The sequence below is a fragment of the Myotis davidii genome, unplaced genomic scaffold (genome assembly GCF_000327345.1).
Source record: "Myotis davidii unplaced genomic scaffold, ASM32734v1 scaffold292, whole genome shotgun sequence".
Lineage (NCBI taxonomy): Eukaryota > Metazoa > Chordata > Mammalia > Chiroptera > Vespertilionidae > Myotis > Myotis davidii.
In genome coordinates, this window is record NW_006285042.1 from 4,185,320 (window position 1) to 4,204,352 (window position 19,033).

At 39.6% G+C, this 19,033-nt stretch overlaps 1 protein-coding gene across 2 annotated transcripts in view; it reads left to right on the forward strand.

Moving 5' to 3' along the window:
- UTRN (utrophin) overlaps positions 1-19,033 on the forward strand; it is a 461,667-nt gene that overhangs the window by 152,093 nt on the left and 290,541 nt on the right. For both annotated transcript variants that reach the window (XM_015558521.1, XM_006755401.2), the window contains 4 exons: positions 8,925-9,038; positions 9,671-9,826; positions 14,246-14,404; positions 17,056-17,235. In XM_015558521.1, coding sequence (XP_015414007.1) covers positions 8,925-9,038; positions 9,671-9,826; positions 14,246-14,404; positions 17,056-17,235 — 609 coding nt within the window. The remainder of the gene's footprint in view (positions 1-8,924; positions 9,039-9,670; positions 9,827-14,245; positions 14,405-17,055; positions 17,236-19,033) is intronic.

A 19,033-nucleotide genomic window follows, 5' to 3' on the forward strand; every position in this document is an offset into this window, starting at 1 on the left:
CGTACCCCCCCCCCCCCCCCCCCCCAGTACACAAATTTTTGTGCACTGGGCCTCTAGTATGTAATATATTCAACAATAAAGATAAAATAAAATAAAAAAAACCCTGCATTATAGGGTTAGCTAGATGTGTGCCAACATTTTAATGTGAAATTTAAAGATAATACATGTTCTTCAAAACACAGAAGAGAGTCCTGTGGTTATAGTAATCTAGCTTTAGGCTTTAGTGTGTGGTTACTAATGTAGCAAATTTAGGCACTTCAAGTGACCAGTTGGAGTGCATGCTAAATTTATTTCCATGGAAAATATCCCACATCAAACACATGCCTCTTGATAATTAGATTTTTTATTTTTACAGTAGCAGATTTGTAATGTCCAGTTATTTTTAGCTTACTTTTTTGTCCTAACTATAAGATTGTTGACAGTGTCAGTATTACCTAATTATACAACTTTCTTATTGAAATATACATTTTTAAATTCTAAAGAACACTTACAGTCCTTTATTTGCTTTGAATGAATTGGTTGTTACTTAACTAGTTAGGGAATTCACTTAGGGAAACTTTTAATGTCCACCCGCCCAAAGATAATTACAATAAATATTCATTTTGAGGTTAGCCTTCATTTCCCCTTTTTAATGACCTGATTTATAATATTTCAGTTCTATTTGTCTTAAGCAGTGAAGCACAGTAGTTTTTTATGCAGTTCCAATTTATGATAAGGTTTCCTAGGAATGCAGTGTGTGACTTGTTTATTATGAAAATGCATTTTAAGTCATAGAAGTAATCCATGAATAACGCTCATTGAAGCAACTGAATAACAGAGAAGTATTTAGAGTTAGCGCTTAGAGTTCCCTTTCTGGCCCAATACCACTTCCTTTCCTGGAGGCAGCTAACATTAGCAGTGATTTTTGAAGGAGGTTAACATATTCAAAGTAAAAAAGGAAAGTTCATGAGTATTACTAATTCGAATCGTTCTTTTTCCACATTCATTTAAACAACTGATATTGAATTTCATGAGGGGCATTGAAAAAGAGAGTACTCAAATGCAGGAGCTTCGAGTATGAATTTTTGTTACTCAATAATGCCTTTCACTGAAATGCCTTTTGTTGAAATGTTGACAGCATACTCGTAGCTATTGCTTACTTTTTTCCTACCATCCTACAATACACCTAAAGAGTTCATATTATTCGTTTATGTGCAAATTTTAGTTTTCTGGTTTTTTGTCGGCAAATAGTGTTTTCCTCTGTGCCTGAATTTCCTTTGTCTACACAGCTGGTTCCTTTTGCACAGATCGAGAATGGGCCTGCACACTCTCAGTCAGTGATTTTCAACCTTTTTCATCTCATGGCATGCAAACTAATGACTAAAATTCTGTGGCACACCAAACAATATATTCTATTTTTGGCTGATCTGACAAAAAAAAAGTATAATTTTGATTCATTCACACTGGATGGCTATTGTTGTGTGTGCTGTTGTCATGTTTTAATTTGACAATCTCAGGGAAAAGAGGTCAATTTCATGTACTTAATAGCCAGGTAGTGCTCCTTCTAAACATTCTTGTGGCATACCGGTTGAAAATTGCTGTTCTAAGGGATAGTGTTATGCTCAGATACATTCTTAAATTTTTCTTTTGCATCTATTCTGTGCCAAAGTAGTGACCTCAGTTCCTGTAATTAAGAGTTAAAATGTTAATTGGTGCATTTAAAATTACCTCATGGAAAGTCCTCCCACTCCTACTAGGCAGCAAAACATTTAAAAAATCCACAAAAGAGGTAATTTGTTATTGCTGATTTTACTGACAAGATTTCCTTATGAGTGATGGCAATTAAATACGATAGAATTCCGAGGCTGCTTATTCCCAGCCACAATACATTTGATTCGGGGCTGAAAGATGCTTCTTGTTGTTTCCTTTCTGCTTTTCAAGATCTCCTGCATTGTGGTGTAGCTGTGGGACCATGAAACCATCCTCAAGGCCCACACAAAACTGCCTTAAATTTCCCGCCACTCCCGCCTCTTTGGACCCCACCGCCAGCCCCTTCCAGCTGTGTGCAGACTCTCAAGTCACCTCCTGCCCTGACAGTCTCATCACCCTTAAAATCTGACTGCTGCTTCCAGTTTCTTTCCTCTTGAATTCTTTGTTCACACTGGCGCCCGTGTTGCACTTCTGGAAAGAATCTGGTTGTCTTTCCAGGTTAATACAAAGTGTTTTCCCAAATGTCTTCTCGAGCCTGCCTGTTCCTTTCCCTCAAACGCTGCCTGCATTCTCCTCTGTGAGCTGAGCTGGGTCAGGAGACAATGTGGTGGTTTCTAAGACCACCCTGGACAATTACCTTTCTCTGGAAATGTCCCTCACTTGCTGGGAATTTCCATCCTTCTCAGCTCATACTCATCCTTTAAGAGGAAGCTGCTTCTATAAGTTATCTTGAATCTTGCTTACCACAGCACCCACAGCGGTCTTCCCTTCTCCATGATTCTCTGTTGTTTACACCTTCAGGTACACCTTACGCCATCTCAGGCCAGCCTCTATTACAGCCTTTATTACTGCTAGACCTGCTGGTCTGTCCTCCCCCAAGGCATGCCTTTTTTGAGGATAGATAGCAACCTTGTCTGGCCTCCAGCAAGGAAGCAGGTGTGAATGTTAACTACTTTGAAGGCACATTCAGACATCTTAGCCATTGTTCCTCCCTAGTGAGGTTGGATCTATAAACCCTAAATGGCAGGACACCTGTGCAGTCACACAATTTCCTCAATGGCTGAACAGTCACAGGCACACAGTGAACAGACTGCATGCTGTGTTCTGACCCAGAGGGCGGAGGGGGCATGTGGCGCTCTGAGACATGCAGAAGCAGGCTCTGACAGTACTTTGGGAAGCATTTTAGGGTAAAAACACAGTGCTAACTACTTCCTCAGAGTAATGTGCAGTATGGCTGATTTAACTCTTTCAAGATAATATATAATTGAAAGAATTATTTCAGAAGGTTTTCCCCCCTCATTTTGAATACATTTTACTTCATTTTACTGATGCATTCTAAACCTTAGATTTAGGAACTTTGTTAGTTTCAGATAAGAAATGTAGCAATGTCATTGCTAGTCTTCCCCACGAAATGAGGTCATGGCACTTTTGTAGAAGTTAATGAATATTATAAAACCAAATAAAATAGAAGCCTTCTTACCTTAAATGACTGTTTTAATTCTGGTTTCACAATTTTTTTTTTCTTATGTCTTGGCTTAGAAATGGACTGCTTAAAAGCTGCGGAAATCACAAAAGATGGGGGAGGAGCAAAAGAAAATGCCAAGAATTTAGCTGTAAACAAAATCTCAGGGAGGTGATTGTGTACCTTGGAATCTCACTGTCTTCAGCCCAGAGTTGCCAAGCTTCAGAGTTCCTCCGCCCTTGGCTCAGGGGCTGGGCTGGGAGAGGCTGTGACAGGGTAAAGGGATTGTTTAGTGACCTCACATTGCTTTTCTGTGACCTACAGCAGGTCTTACCCCTCCACATGCTTACAGATCCGTGCTTTGGAGTAGGAATGGTCAATGCAGAATTTGGCCCTCCGAACTAGAATATTTGATGCTTTGCTTTTCAAAACTACCATATTAATCATTTTATATCTGAGAATTTGTGAGTATAAATAGGAGTGGGAAATGGCTGATCCAGATAGTACTTACAGTTTGCATGTTTTATTATAGAATTTAAAAATTTTTTCAATTACTGTTTACATTCCATATTCTGTATTAGATTCAGCTGTACAGCAGAGTGGTTAGGCAATCATATACTTTACACAGTAGTCCCCCTGATTTTTCAAGTGCCCACCTGGCACCATACATAGTTATTACAATATTATTTGACTATATTCTCTACGTTGTAATTTGCATCCCTGGGACTATTCTGTGATTACCAATTTGTATTTCTTAATCCCTTCACCTCTTTCATCTGCCAGCCCTCTCCCCTCCATCAACCATCCGTCTATTATCTGTATCTATGAGTCTGGTTCTATTTTTTTTGTTTCTTTATTTTTTTTTCTTTAGACTCCATATATAAGTGAAATTATAGGTATTTGTCTTTCTTTATCTGACATATTTCGCAGAGCATAATACCCATGCTGTCACAAAAGGTAAGATTTCATTGTATTTTTGTTTTTTATGACCGAGTAGTATTCCATTATGCATCTGCACCACAACTTTTTATCCACTGATCTACTGATGGGCGCTTTGGGTTGCTTCCACATCTTGCCTATTGTAAATAATGCAGTTTACAGTTTTTCTGCATGTGAAATAATGACATTTATTTAAGAAATATACTAAGTTTTTAAATGACTGAGGTCCCCCAAAGAAGATAGGACATTAGAAATTGCCTAATCCAATATACAGTATATTCATGTATTCATTGATTCAATGAATATGTTCGTATTCTGCAAGTGGATGGAGGTGGAGGAAACATTAAATGCTCCTGGTACATCAGAAGCTCACAGTGTATCAGGGCAGTGATTTTTAACTGGACAGAGAAACTCTGCATGTGAGCTCTTTCACTGTTTCTGTCCCCTCTTTGCTGAATGATTGAATGAAAGATGAGCTAACTTTTGGTATTTTTAAAAAATATTTTTATTGACTTTTAGAGAGAGAGGGAGGGAGAGGGAGAGAGAAAGAGAAACATCGATGTGAGAGCAGAACATCTATGATCGGCTGCCTCCTGCTCAACCCCACCTGGGATGAAGCCTGCAATCCAGCCATGTGCCCTGGCGCAGAACCGAACTAGCAACCTTTCGGTGAACAGGATGATGCCCAACCAACTGAGCCACACCTGCCAGGGCTTGATATATTTTAAATCACAGGGAATGTTATTACAAGTGAAGTGAGACAATGTTTTTCTTCCAAGGAAAGAGGAGCCGCGGGAGGGCGGAGCAGAGCTCCCTCTCTGGTGTTAGCAGTGGTCTTAGTGACCCTCCCCCTGGTGTGGCTGGCAGGGGCAGTTATGTGATGCTGCTCTCCAGGTATTTTTAAAGTCGGGCCTTTCCTCATTTATTTGGCTTCCTTCCGCTGAGCTGGATTCAGTCAGGAAATATCATAAGTAGCAGTTCTTCAAACTGTTATTTTTAAACAGTTACTTTTCAACAGTTATATGACAGAACAAGCATTACTGTTGGCAGTAATTTAAAAAACATTAAACACCCTTAAGCAAACATGTACTCACCCTTGCTTATTTCTGTGGAGTCTCCAATGGGAATAAACACCAGAGTTTGGAAGTGGTAACTCTTATGGAGCTAATCTTGGTCCTAAAGCACTCCGTTTTGTAGATCTTAGTAATAGTAGCTACCTTGTATTGTATCCCGGCTCTGAACCTTTGCAAACATTACCTGTTTTTCAGGAATTTTTCAGGCAAGGTATTTGTTATTTTTCCTATAAGCTTCTGAGGCTGAAAGAAGAGAAATTAGAAAGTTGCTAAGCTTGGCGTTAAGACCGTAGTCTTCCTCTTCCTGGGGGCATGCTGTCTGCTAGGACTCAGCATGGTCGAGGGCCATGTGGGGCTCTTGGTTGTGAAAACAGCTTTTCAGATGCCTATCTGTGGTCAGTTGGTCTGCATGGCTGGTGTTTGCTGCTTTCCTCTTTCTTTGTCCTCGTAGTGAAGGTGTAAGCAAGGATGGGCGTGCGTGAATTGGGTGTCTCCACATGGTCTGTGTGTGAGAGAGAGGGAGGAAGGGTGGGAGTTGACACCATAAAACTTCCCTCACGCCAGCAACGGGGATCGTGCAGGCCACTTGCTCCAGTCAGGGCTGACTGTGACTAAAACTTCCTTGCAGCATGAAGCTTCCATGCAAATGTCAGAAAGCCTTGGCCCAGGTAACTGTCAGTTTCCTTATTCAAAACTAGATTTCCTGAATTGTCAGTTATATGGCAGTGATGCTCCTGCTAATCTTAAAACGTTCGAGATGGAGATCGACAGTGCAGAAGTGGCGGCAACTTAAATGGGCAGGTCGAATTCTTGATGAACTCTATAGGAGGTTCATACTTTTCTCTCTTCTTGTTTTTTTAGATTTTTTTTTTATTGATTTCAGAGAGAAAGGGAAAGGGAGAGAGAGATAGAAACATCCATGATGAGAGAAAATCATTGATCGGCTGCTTCCTGCACGCCCCACACTGGGGATCGAGCCCACAACCCCGGGCCCATGTCCTGACCGGGAATCCAACCCTGACCTCCTGGTTCATAGGTTGACACTCAACCACTGAGCCACGCTGGCTGGGCTCTCTCTTGTACTTTTGTCTCCTTGCACACCCACCCCCACTTGTCCTGACCATGTCTTCCTAAGCAGTCTTCTGTGGTAAGATCCTCAAATGCTGGAGCCAATACAAAGAAGAGATATATCACCAAAGCAAGCAATGCGAAGAGTAAGAGTAGCACGGGCCTGTGGAACAGGAGCAGGCCGGCGAAAGAACAGACGGAAAGGGAGCTGTGGGAAGTGCGCAGTGGGATAAAAGGGCTTTCACAGCTGTGTATGGAAAAGGGAGGAGGTGGTTGTGCAGGGTGGTATAATATTAATAGAGACAGAAAGGCCTCAGTGTATTAGCACGTGTTGCTTTCCATCTTCATCAGAGAATGGCCCTGCAAACTAGAAAGTGTGGAATAGTCATTACTGAGAGTGCATTAGAGCCTGAATTCTGAGTTAGGTGGAAAAACTACACAGATCCTTCAGATGCCTAAATCTACATCCCAAGTCACCTGGGATTTTTACCCATGATCTCAAGGTCACATCATGTATTTTGTAAGAAATTACCAGAAAGATGGAGATGGATGAAAGTCCTAATTAAAGGGGAACATTTTTTAGAAGTTAAAGACCTGAAGTAAGATTGATGTTGGTTCTTGGCTGAAGATAAATGACCAACCAGAGGTCTTATATGTGCTTAGCAAAGACTGTGTGGTTGCCAAGAATCAACATGGACACCACTCATAAGCCTTGCCTAGACTCATTTCCTTTAAGGACTGATTTTCTTTTAAACTTATTTTTTTTTGGGGGGGGAGGGATATTAGATTATTTGAATAACAGATTCATAGAGTCACACTTCATGTTTGCTCATTTAGTTCAAATAATGCTACAAACCATCATTTTTGGCAAGCCTAGATTTCAGTAAAGTATTTGAGAAAATCTCTTATAGTAACCTTATGAGGAGATGGAAAGTTAATTGGATGCTAGTATTAGGTTGACTCCTATATTTTGAAAAGTAAACTGAAAATTTGTTGAATAATGAATGACATGGTGTCCTCACAGGGGAATGCTCAGGTAGGCACTGCCATTATCTTTATTTTTTACCTGAGAAAACCCAACTACCCCCAAAAAATCAACAGAAAAGGAATACTTCACTCTCAGATTTGCAAGTAAGAGAGAGCTGGGAGGGTTAGCTGATATAAAAGTAGAGAGGCTAGCCTGGCCGGTGTGGCTCAGTGGTTGAGCTTCGACTTATGAACCTATGAATCATGCAGGAGGCAGCCAATCAGTGATTCTCTCTCATCATTGGTGTTTCTATCTCTCTCTACCTCTCTTTTCCTCTCTGAAATCAATAAAAATATTTTTTTAAAAATAAAGTAGGGGGACTAAAAATTCAAATCATTTTGTGAGTTAACAAGGCAAAGTTTGTTTGTAAACATCAACTCCTAATTGTAAGCCATACAAGATAGGGAAAATGTAATTTTGTAGAAGTTATGGGAATTTTGGAGTTTCAGTTAACCATTTTTTGGTGAATAATATATCTATAAACAAATAAAAGACAAAAGAAACAAAACAACCCTACAGTAGGAAAAATAAAACTTAAAGAATTTTAGGTGGCATTTCATGAATGTAATTATCTGCAGGTGAAATACCAGTTAGCTTTCTTTGTTGTCATTCAACCCAACATTATAAGAATACTCAGTTCTGTGTGGCGTACATACTGTAAGGACATTAAAAAGTTGATGTAGTTTCCAGAACGTGTTGATCAGAGAGGGGAGGGCAATACTTGGATATCATGTCCTAGGGCCATCATGGAAGGAATTGGGAATATTTAACCAATGGAAGACTAAGGGGAGGCATGGTGGTTGCCTTTAAATCTGAAGGTATTTTTTGAACAGGATAGAAAATTTATATTTATTCCATGGGTTGGACAAGGAGCAAAGAACCAACGAAGGTGCAAGGAAACAAAGTGAGCTTACTACAAAGGAAATTAAGAAGTCAGACTGACTGATGGTGTTATGGGAGGCCTTGGAAAGAAATGACCATTACTTTTCTCCAGTGGTAGAGATCAAGTTGGACCTATTGACTTGCATTCTTTCAGGGCCACTCCCAATGTTGCTGTCTCTGAAGTTTCTTTCCCTCTTCAGAACATTTCATTTCTTAATTGTTTTAGACCTCCCAGCACCATACACAGCATCGGGCTATTGTGGGTATTAGTACATTGTGGATGAAAGCGTGGAGCTGGGCAGCGGACAGTCCTGGGCTCTCAGATAACAGCATCCAGCAGAACTAAGAACAACCTGTTTCATTCTCTCCACTATGCTCTTTATTTATTTCTTCTCTGAGTAGCTAACTGTAGAAGAAATCTTGTTCTAAATTGTGTATGAACAAAAGATATTTCGCTGTTTATACCGAGAAAAGCATTTTTTCCCCTGTAATTTGAAGTTTTAATCATAGATACCACTGACATTGAGGCAAAATAGCTTGGTTCACTGGGGAGTGTTTTGAAACTTCTAGAATGATCAGGGAACTGTCAAATCATGGGGAATCAAGTTATTTATGAAGAAAAATTATTATTTTTAAAATTGGAATATTAAAAGAAATAAGTAAATGAAAATGATGCTATCAAAGTTTTAAACAAATGTCTTTTTTTCCAGTAGCAATAGATTTTGAGATGCAGTAGGTTGGATGTCACTGAGTAATATCCCCCTTTGTTATTGTGTTCCATTAGGCTGATTCGAAAGTCATTGATAAGTGGATGGAGGGTGCGAAAGACTTCTTAATGGAAGAGCAGTCTGTCCAGGGAGATGCTGAAGGGCTACAAAGGCAGCTTGACCAATGCTCGGTGAGCCCTGCTGACCTAGGGGACCTGCTGTTATAAATAACATGTTCTTCTTTTCCTTTATTATTTGCGGCTATTATTAACATTGTTAGAATATGATATGACAGTACACTGAGATAAAATATCTTTCATTATAAAGCTTTCTTTGCTTTAGAGTTAATAAAAAGTGACTGATTATTTATATTTTATTTTTGGCCATGGTTATAGAAATTTGGATAGAGAGAACAAGAGCTGCCGTTTTATGCCATGATGACAATCTTAGTGTCATAATTACCAATTGCATATTGCTCTTATTGTGCCACATGGTGGAGCATTAAGAAAAACATACTTAATAGTTGAAATTTCCTGTTAATACTGCATACAGTTTATATTTGGTAAAATCATTAGGCTTCTCTAAATTAATTAAAAGTGCTATTTCCTGCTTAGAGTCAAGTATTTCCAATCTAATTTGGCAGATGTCTATATGAAGCACCCAGGTGAAATCAATTTCTTAAGGCACAATATTTCTGAAGCAGTTAAACTTTTGCGTCCCAAACGTTCGTTCTTACAATATTTGCAGAGATAAAAGCAAACTATAATTATGGCATACACCTCTATGGAAATGAACTCAACAAGGTCTTAATTTATGTGTTCAGGCTTTTGTTAACGAAATAGATACAGTGGAATCATCGCTGAAAGACATGAAGGAAATAGAGACACACCTTCGAAGTTGTCCAGTTGCTGGAATCAAAACCTGGGTGCAGACCAAACTAGTTGACTACCAAACCCAACTGGAGAAATATAGCAGGGAGGTAAGTTTTCTCAACTTTACTGTCTGTGTTTTTCAAGAGGTAGATTCCATTGATAACATTGACTGTTATAGTCCATACAGTCTGAAAACCAGAGAGCATACTAATTGTCCAGTTTGGCTCCTCAGTGGGCATGAGCTTGTTGTGCTTAGTAAAGAACAAGAAAGACACTGCAGCTGGGATTGAGTGAGCAGGGGAGGTAGTGGGCTGGAGAGCGGTGAGATGTGAGGTGGGAAGGGAGTTGGACTGTTTATGGCCTTGGAGACGAAGGTGGGGGATTCTGTTTCAAGGATAACATCACACAGAAGGCAACTTGTAGAGTTTTGAACAGGGAAGTGACATGTGATAGATCTTTTAAGATCACTCTGGATTCATCTGGAAAGGCAAGAGGTCATTGCTGCCTTAAGAGAGAATGGCTCCTGGACTGGGGAGATGATGGTGGAGGCCATGAGAAATGTTAGGTGTGGACTGTGGTTTGTAAGTAGAGATGAGAGTCTAGTAATGGCCTGGAAGTGTGATATAAGAAAAGTGAGCAGTCAAGGACAGGCTAGGAATTTTGCAAAAATGATCACTTTGTGTGAATTGTGGTGCCATTTACTGAAATGGTGGAGACGCAAGGAGCAGAAGCTTTTGTTGGAGCAGGTGACATGATGATTTCCATCTGGAAGGGTTCAAGTCGAGGTCCTTATTAAACATGCAGGTGGAGTTCTTTAGCACTTACCTCTGGAAAGAGGAAGGGGCAGAGGCCAAGGATGCTGAGAAGGGAAGGTTGGCCAGAGGAGAAACGCCAGGAGAGTGTGAGGTCCCGGAGGCCGGTGGAGAAAGCGCCCCACAGAGCCTGGTGCTGGACTTGACAAATGGAGGCTTTTAAAGACCCTGAGAAAGTGACTGTTGAAGTGGTTTGGAAACAGTGACATTGCAGAATGTTGGGGAGAGAACGGGAAGTGAGGAACGGGGACAGCATGTGTAACTAGCTTTGAGACATTTTTCTATTCAAGAGAGCAGAGAAATGAGGTAGGTGATGCCCATAGGCATCCAAGGAGATGTTTTTGTAATTTTTAAAAGTAAGAGATACTATAGGATGTTTGCATGCCGAAAAGAAGGACCTCGCCTAGAAGGAGAAAATAATGATGCAGAAGAGATTGAGGGAACATAATTTCTGAAGTCTGTGATTGTGTGTGAGAGGGAACGAGATTTACTCTCTAAGTGAAAGAATTGCCGATGCAGAGTTTCTCCATGGTAATGGGAGGGAAAGTGACTATTCTGATTGCTTCTCTTTTGTTAGTGAAACAGCAGTGGCGTGAGGAAAGGGTAAAAAATGAGAGGAGAAAATGTGAAATACAGGAATATTTCACAGACAGCCCTGTGGATAGTATATCTCTTAATACAATGTTTTTTGGTTAATGTTTATCTAAAAAGTTTATATTGCATCCTTGAGTATTTTTTTTTATGGTTTCCCCTCAAGTTGCTTGATTTGCATAGGTTTAAACGGAAAGAAAAGTTGAAATAATGGTACAGGGAGCAGCCTCATAATGGTTTCTGAATTTGCCCGTTTTTAATGTTTTACCATGTTTACTTTCTCATTTTCTCCCCTGCTCTCTTACATGCATATATACATACATCTATATTTCTTTTGTTTTTGGTTAAAAATGTACTTTTGACAAGGATTTGGAAATATCATAACACTTCACCCCTCAATGAGGACACTATTACACAAAACCACCACACCATGACCATACTTAAAAAAATATTTTATAATACTTAATAATAAAAGCCTAGGTGGTCCTCACGCCATCGCAAGATGGCTGCGTGCAGGCGGGCGGGGCGGGGCTTGAGGCTGCGCACGAGGGCGCCGGAGGGAAGTTGACCCGGAGGTGCATTGGGGAGCCCCGCAGGGCGCTGGCCGGCCGCTGGGCAGGACTTGGGGGAGTCCCGCAGCCCCGTGGGCTAAACATCAGGGCAGGGGGCACCGCCCCCGGGGAAATGAAATTCAGCTCCGGGGTCGGGATAAACCTGGGGTAGCGGGAGCTGCCCACCCTCCACGTCCACCCCAGCCTGGACCTGGGGTATGAACAGGACAGCAATCCTCCCTGGTCACTGGCTGGACCCCTCCCCTGAGCTTCTCCTTACACAGGAGCAGTGATTTCATTTCCGGACGAGAACTGTGACCTCACTTCCGGACCGTGGAGCCAGCAGAACGTGGAACCGTAGCCAGGCAACCCCGTTCTATAACAGTCCCTACCCCGCTCCCTTGATGGAGAGACTGACTCGCAGACATGTCGTGCTGTGTGCCAAGGTCCCGCGGCGGCGGCCGCTGCTGCCGCTGGCGCCACCTTTGGCCCTTTTCTCGGGGGAAGCGACAGGTAACCCGGGGAGGCCCAGGGCGGCTTTCTTAGAGCCAGGCCGCCTCGCTCACCCGCCTCGCCAGCCCCCTGTGCCCTGGGGCGCCGGCCCTGCGGGGCTGTGGCACTCCGGGACTCAGGGCTGCCCGCGGTGCTGGTGGGGTCCCCGGCCTCACACAGTTTCACGCGTTGAGTCACTAGTCATCTAATAATTTAGCCAAATTCAGATTTCTCAAAGTGTGCTACAATCTGTTGCTATATGCTTGAGTGGGGTTTTTGGGGTAGTAAATAAGGAAAATGGTTTCGAAGTGGCAGTGAGAAGCCAGGAAGGTGATGGATACATACAGACAGATACAGACATAGACGTTCAGATCTATATCCGTCTCTCTTTCCATATCCACATGTATCCATGCACACATATGACAATATGGAATTAGTTGTGAATTATTGCTGGTTCAAAACATGGGATTGAATATGGGGAACGTGGTTCAGTGTCCTCAGCAGGAGGCAACCCTCCAGACTATTGCATTTCATTGAGTCGTAAAAAGGTTGAAGAAGTTTGAGATAAACATAATGCTGCCAAATATTTATTTTGCTAAGAAGGGACAGGCATATGAAATCAATCAACAAGCAAAAACCAGTCCATGCCATCTATTCGACCTAGCCAGGATCTCATGAAAGGAAGCACACTATGATGCCAGATATTAGAAAATTTATAATTTCAGGGGAGTTAATTACAATTTTGAGCTTTGCTTTTTCTGAAAAGTTTGCTAGTGTCTCTCTCTCTTGTTTTTTTTTTGAATTTCTTTATAGATCCATGAAAATTATATGACTAACTAGTGTCCAGAAACTAGCAAAGAGAATGTTTTGGAAGTGGGGCCCAAGAAGTATGTTTGTGTGTGTGTGTGTGTGTGTGTGTGTGTGAAGCTGAAGCTGATCAGATTAAACTCTTGATCAGCCAGGCCTTGGCCAGGCTCTCAGAGTCCCAGACTGGTGTGAGATCAAAGCTCCTGTTGGACCCCTTTCTATTTTTATGACTGTGATCGGTTGGAGAGTGGAGACAGGAAAGCCACTAAACCATGCCCTTTACTCTCAGGAGAGCCATCTCTTCCTGTCCTGGCCTTTGGTCACTATCGGCTGTGCAGCCAAGCAGCCCTGGCAGGTGGCGCTGTCGTGAGATTGAACTGGAGGGGGAGGGTGAATAGCGAGTGAGCATGGTCTCTGTGGACGGTATCTCTCCCCTAGTAGTGAGTTTGCAGTAAGAGGGAGGAGTTCTTAGGAAGCATTTTAGGTTTCTCTGAAATGTTGAAGTTATTGAACCAGGTTGAGAAAAAACCCCTATTTTCTCATGTAACATTGTGTGTCTCTGTGGAATATACAAGTATAATCAATTATCAAAACCAAAATTTTCTAGAGCAGTATTTTATGAACATTGTTAATAATAGCCTCCTCTTCTATGATTTTAAAATTGAAATAATTACAGCAAATTTTGTTAAAAAGGAGAAAATGGATATTTTGGTTGCATTTAGGTTTTTTGTTCCCTACAATAAACAATGCTACAGTAAAATTTCTTGTAACATGTGCTTTTATTGCTGTAGGTTAGGTTCCTTCATTTGGGAAGTTATGCATTTTTAAAATTATAATAAACTAGAGGCCCGATGCACAAAATTCGTGCAAGAGTAGGCCTTCCTTCTCCTGGCTGCTGGCACCGGCTTCCCTCTGGCATCTGGTACCTGGGCTTCCCTCACAGCCCGGCTTTGTCAGGAAGGTTGTCTGGCAGGATGTCCAGAAGGATGTGTGGCCTAATTAGCATATTATGCTTTTATTATTATAGATATGTCCAGATTAGATTAATATCCAAAATGTGAACTAGAAACACAGATATCATTATTGTTTTTATTATTGCTTATATTTTCACAGCATCAGCAGAAAGTGTGTAGAGGCTTTTATCTGAATTTTAACTGCCAGGGTCTTTGTGGAGAGTTTCCACTTTGTCATTAGCTATTAGAAAGTTGACATTTACTGTATTAATACTTGTTTATTTGGCTAAATGGCTTTTCTTATCTATATTTCTTTTCAGAAAAATAGGTTGTCTGAAAGACAGGAAAAAGTGGTGAACCTGAAGAAAGACTTGTCAGAGATGCAGGAATGGCTGACTCAAGAGGAAGAAGAATACCTGGAGAAAGATTTTGAATACAAGTCACCGGAAGAACTTGCGAGTGCTGTGGAAGAAATGAAGGTGAGGCTGGGACAGTCAATGTCAGCAGACTTTATCTCTCCCTTTAAAGTCAATCAGTCACACAAACAATCATCCATCTGGCTATAAACCATGATTGTGCAATTGACCCTTGAACAACATAGGTTTGAACTGTTAGCGTGCATTTATACACAGAATTTGAAAAATAAATACTGTAAATGTATTTTCTCTTTCCTATGGTTTTCTTCATAACTTCTTTTTCTCTACCTTACATAGAACATACAAAATATGTGTTCATTGATTATGTAATTGGTAAGGCTGTTTATGTTATTGGTCAACAGTAGGCTCTTAGTAGTTAAGTTTTGGGGGAGTCAAAAGTTACTCATGAATTTTGATCCGTTGTGTTGTTCAAGGATCAATGGTACATAATCTTTCATAAGAGGATTTCAAATTAAAAAAAGAGGAAGGGGAGCTGCTGTGATTCTAGTAAGGGAAGGAAGTTCAATGTGGCCCATGAGTTGAATCCATGTAGGGCCCTGAGATGTTTTCTTATATTAGAACCTTGGGGAATCACAGAGAATGAATTAAAAAAATTCAGTGGCATCAATCACATTCACAATGTTGTGCAACCATCACAACTATTTCCAAAAATTTTCAGGAATAATTTTTTTTTCATTAGGAACAAGAAAGACTTCCCAATTTGCTTGGGATTTATCCTTATTTCATCAGATGTGTTCTTCCAGTTACTACATGGGGCACACATGTATATAAGCGGTTTGTTAGAGCAGGTAGAGTTGCAGTAGGAACATTGTCAAGGGATTTAATATAGGCTAGGGCCACAGGATATATTTTCCGTGAACTTATATTCCTCTGTCAATAGTCTTGAACACTTTTTAAAAAAAATTTGATAAAAGAACTGGGCATCATTCCCAAATTTCCAACCTCACTTCAAGTCTCCTTCAGTGTCCAAGCCAAAGGAGATAGTGATTAAAGGCTATTTTAAAAAATAAGATTAAGCAACACATTAAATGTTTTAGGCCAAAGTTAACTTGCCTAAAAGTGTAACTAAAGCAAAAATCTCTGCAGATATATTTTTAAAAGTATTAGATTTTGCCCAGCCTGTATGACTCAGTGGTTGAGTGTCAACCTGTGAACCAGGAGGTCACGGTTCAGTTCCAGGTCAGGGCACATGCCCAGGTTGCAGGCTTGATCCCCAGTAAGGGACTTGCAGGAGGCGGCGAATCAATAATCTCTCTCATTATTGATGTTTCTATCTCTCCCTCTCTGAAATCAATAAAAATATATTTTAAAAAAAGGATTAGATTTCATCCATGCACTATTATATATGACAAAGGACTTTTATTGTACTTGTATTTTCACAGAAACATCTTTCTTAGTGTAGCTTTTTAAAAAATATATATTTTGTAAAAAGCTACACTAAGAAAGATGTTTCTGTGAAAATACAAGTACAATAAAAGGCCTCTGTCATATATAATAGTGCATGGATGAAATCTAATCCTTTTTTTAAAAAATTATATTTTTATTGATGTCAGGGAGGAAGGGGGAGGAAAAGAGAGAGAGAAACATCAATGATGAGAGAGAACCATTGATCGGCTGCCTCCTGCATGCCCCACACTGAGGATCGAGCCCACAACCCAGGCATATGACCTGATTGAGAATGAACCTTGATCTTCTGGTTCATTGGTCAGCACCCAACCATTGGGAACACCAGCCGGGTTAGTGTAGCTTTTTTTTTTTTTTTTTTTAGTCTTTAAAAATATTCAGTATATAAGGTATTTTAAAGGTAGCCTGCCACGTTAAGAACCATCTTGTTTCATTTATTTTCTTTACAGTACTGGCTTTGTAGATTTGTGGTTTATTTAAGTCTCTAGGGATGAGAGTTTAGAAAAATGAGATTTAACACCCTTGATTGGGCAACATTCTATTTTTATTTTTCCAAACAACCATTTGAATTTTAAAAACTCTTAACTATTTTATCCAACCTAGGAAAGTTTAAAACCATTGAGAAATAAAGAAAGCTGAACAAGAAAGTGTAAAGCTGTTTGTGGTTGATTTCCCTGAACGTGAGACTTTATCCTAAGTGCAGAGTGCGAGTCAGGAAAGAACTATTTCTAGATCAGATCTTCCTAGTATAACTTCATCATCTTGGAAACGCTGTTCAGTATCAGAAGGCTAGATATACCGATGTCACAGAGAGAAAAATACATTTGCATAATTTTTAAAGGACATCTCTACCATCGTGCATCTCAACTTTTGTGACCATTTATTCATTTCAGTCTAATATTTTCAGAACTCTAGTGGCTGATTAAAATTAATTCACTTAGATGCTTATCATGGGCCCAGACTTTGAAAATATTTAACGTCAGTAAACATAACTTAAGGATGGCTTACGTGCTAACGTTGCCTGCCTGTTATTAAACGAAAGTGTTTGTGTGGGACTGTACTCATTGGGGCATATAATGAGTGAGATTTTATAGTTAGTATTTTATTTTGTTTTATTATTGTATTTTTTCAAAAAGCAGTCTCTTTAGTGATTACCTAAATAATATTCTAAATTAGGTAGTTGAAATCATGTAGACGTTTTAATTTTGGTTTAGTTATTTTAGGAAAAAGAAAGACATTGGTTAGTGAGAAAGGGGAACAATTTTCATCTCTCTCCTTCCTTGGAACAGAGGGCGAAAGAGGATGTGCTGCAGAAGGAGGTGCGAGTGAAGATTCTGAAGGATAACATCAAGTTAATGGCTAAAAAGGTGCCCTCTAGTGGCCAGGAGTTGACATCTGAGCTGAATGTTGTGCTAGAGAATTACCAGCTTCTTTGCAACAGAATTCGCGGAAAGTGCCACACGCTCGAGGTATGCTATTTGTTCAGGGATGTGTTTCTGAGATTAAAACTTTGTAATGTACTGACCATTTCCATTTCTTGGAAAAACTTCATTTTTTTCCAAATACAGGATCATAATAGGAGACCAAGATCTGCCCTCAATTAAGGTTCTTGGGAAAGTCATTTAACATCTTAAGACTACATTTTTTATATGTGAAATCAACTTTTTCATATCACAGGTGATCTGTAGGCAGATTCTATAGATTCTAGAACAATGTACTGTGAACATCTCTTTTGTTTTTTTCTAGTTAGTGCACAGACAGGAATTGAGGTGTTAAAATTTTTTTATTTAGAGTGGCACCTACAGTTAGAATCACCTGAAAGGAAGCAGAACTTGAATATGCTGGTATTTAACTGGGCATTGGGTTTAAGATGTAGATGATTCTATGAGTTTTTTTTTTATTTAAAATAAAATTGAGTTCTTTCTTATTTGTTTCTATATTAGTGTGACTTTTATGTCATTGAAAACAGTTTAAGAACATTTCAATTTAAATTCAGCTCACCCTCAAATAAACGATCATATTGAAGTATATCCTAAAATGGTAAACAGCACAACTATAATATTTAAACTGAACTCAACCATTACTTGCTTGTTCTGATACTATTTTGTGGTAAAGATAAACATGGGTAATTGAGACTAGTTAATAAGAAAGCTACAACTCAAAACCTCACTCTTTACTATTAACATATTGTCTGATGTAAAATACAGGAGGTTACTCATTTGAGAAATTAAAAATTCTGTAAACACAACATATAGTGTTATGCATGCCTAATCTTATTTCTACTGAATGATCTTGGAATTGAACTTCACTACAGTCTTATGCATGTTTTCTTCTCTGTCATAACCACCCTTGATTTTGCCCTTTTTTCTTTTCCTTTTATTTCTAGCCAAAATAACAACTAACTCTCCCCCCCCTCCTCATATATAATTTTTTTAATTAAAAGATTTTTTAATTTATTTCAGAGCAGAAGGGAGAGAGAGTGAGAGAGATGGAAACATCAGTGATGAGAGATACTCATCAATTGCTGCCTCCTGCATGCCCCACACTGGGGATTGAGCCCACAATGCCCTTACCTGGAATTGAACAGCAACCTCCTGGTTCATAGGTCGATGCTCAACCACTGAGCCATGCCGCCTGGGCTATATAATGAACGGAGTCCCCAAATTATCCTAGGCTAACAAAAGGCCACCATATATTGTATCATTTCTTCAAGCTGTCTTTATGATCTAGAGGTGACAATTTTATAATAAGGAATGAGGGTTTGGAATTGCTTTGAGAATTACTTTTATAGTTACTTTGAAATTAGTTTGAGAGAAGAGAAGGAAAATGCAAAAAAAAGATATAGGTAAAAGAGAAAAAATAAGGCCTTGATATTTTAAAAATGGTAAATGAAAAAGAAGAAAAAAGGGATTTAAAAGTGGAATTATTTTAAAATTATGTCAGCAATTACCAAGGAATATTGGGCAGAAACAGACCAAATTTCTAAATTGGAGTGAGAATGCCCTTCTTAGAGGAATCCAGATGTATCACCTGGATTATTTTTAGGCTCCTTAAAAATATATGAAATCAGGAACTAGTTCAGATTTACAGAAGAATAGAGGTAATACTATTAATACATCTTTTAACTATAACTAATGTTAACTTTTTGCCATATTTTCCCAGATCTCGTTTTTAAAATAAAGTACATTAGTATAGTGGAACCTGTTTTCTTCTTTTCCATCCCATCTCATTTCTCTCTTGAAGTAATCATCACCCAGAAGCTGGCAT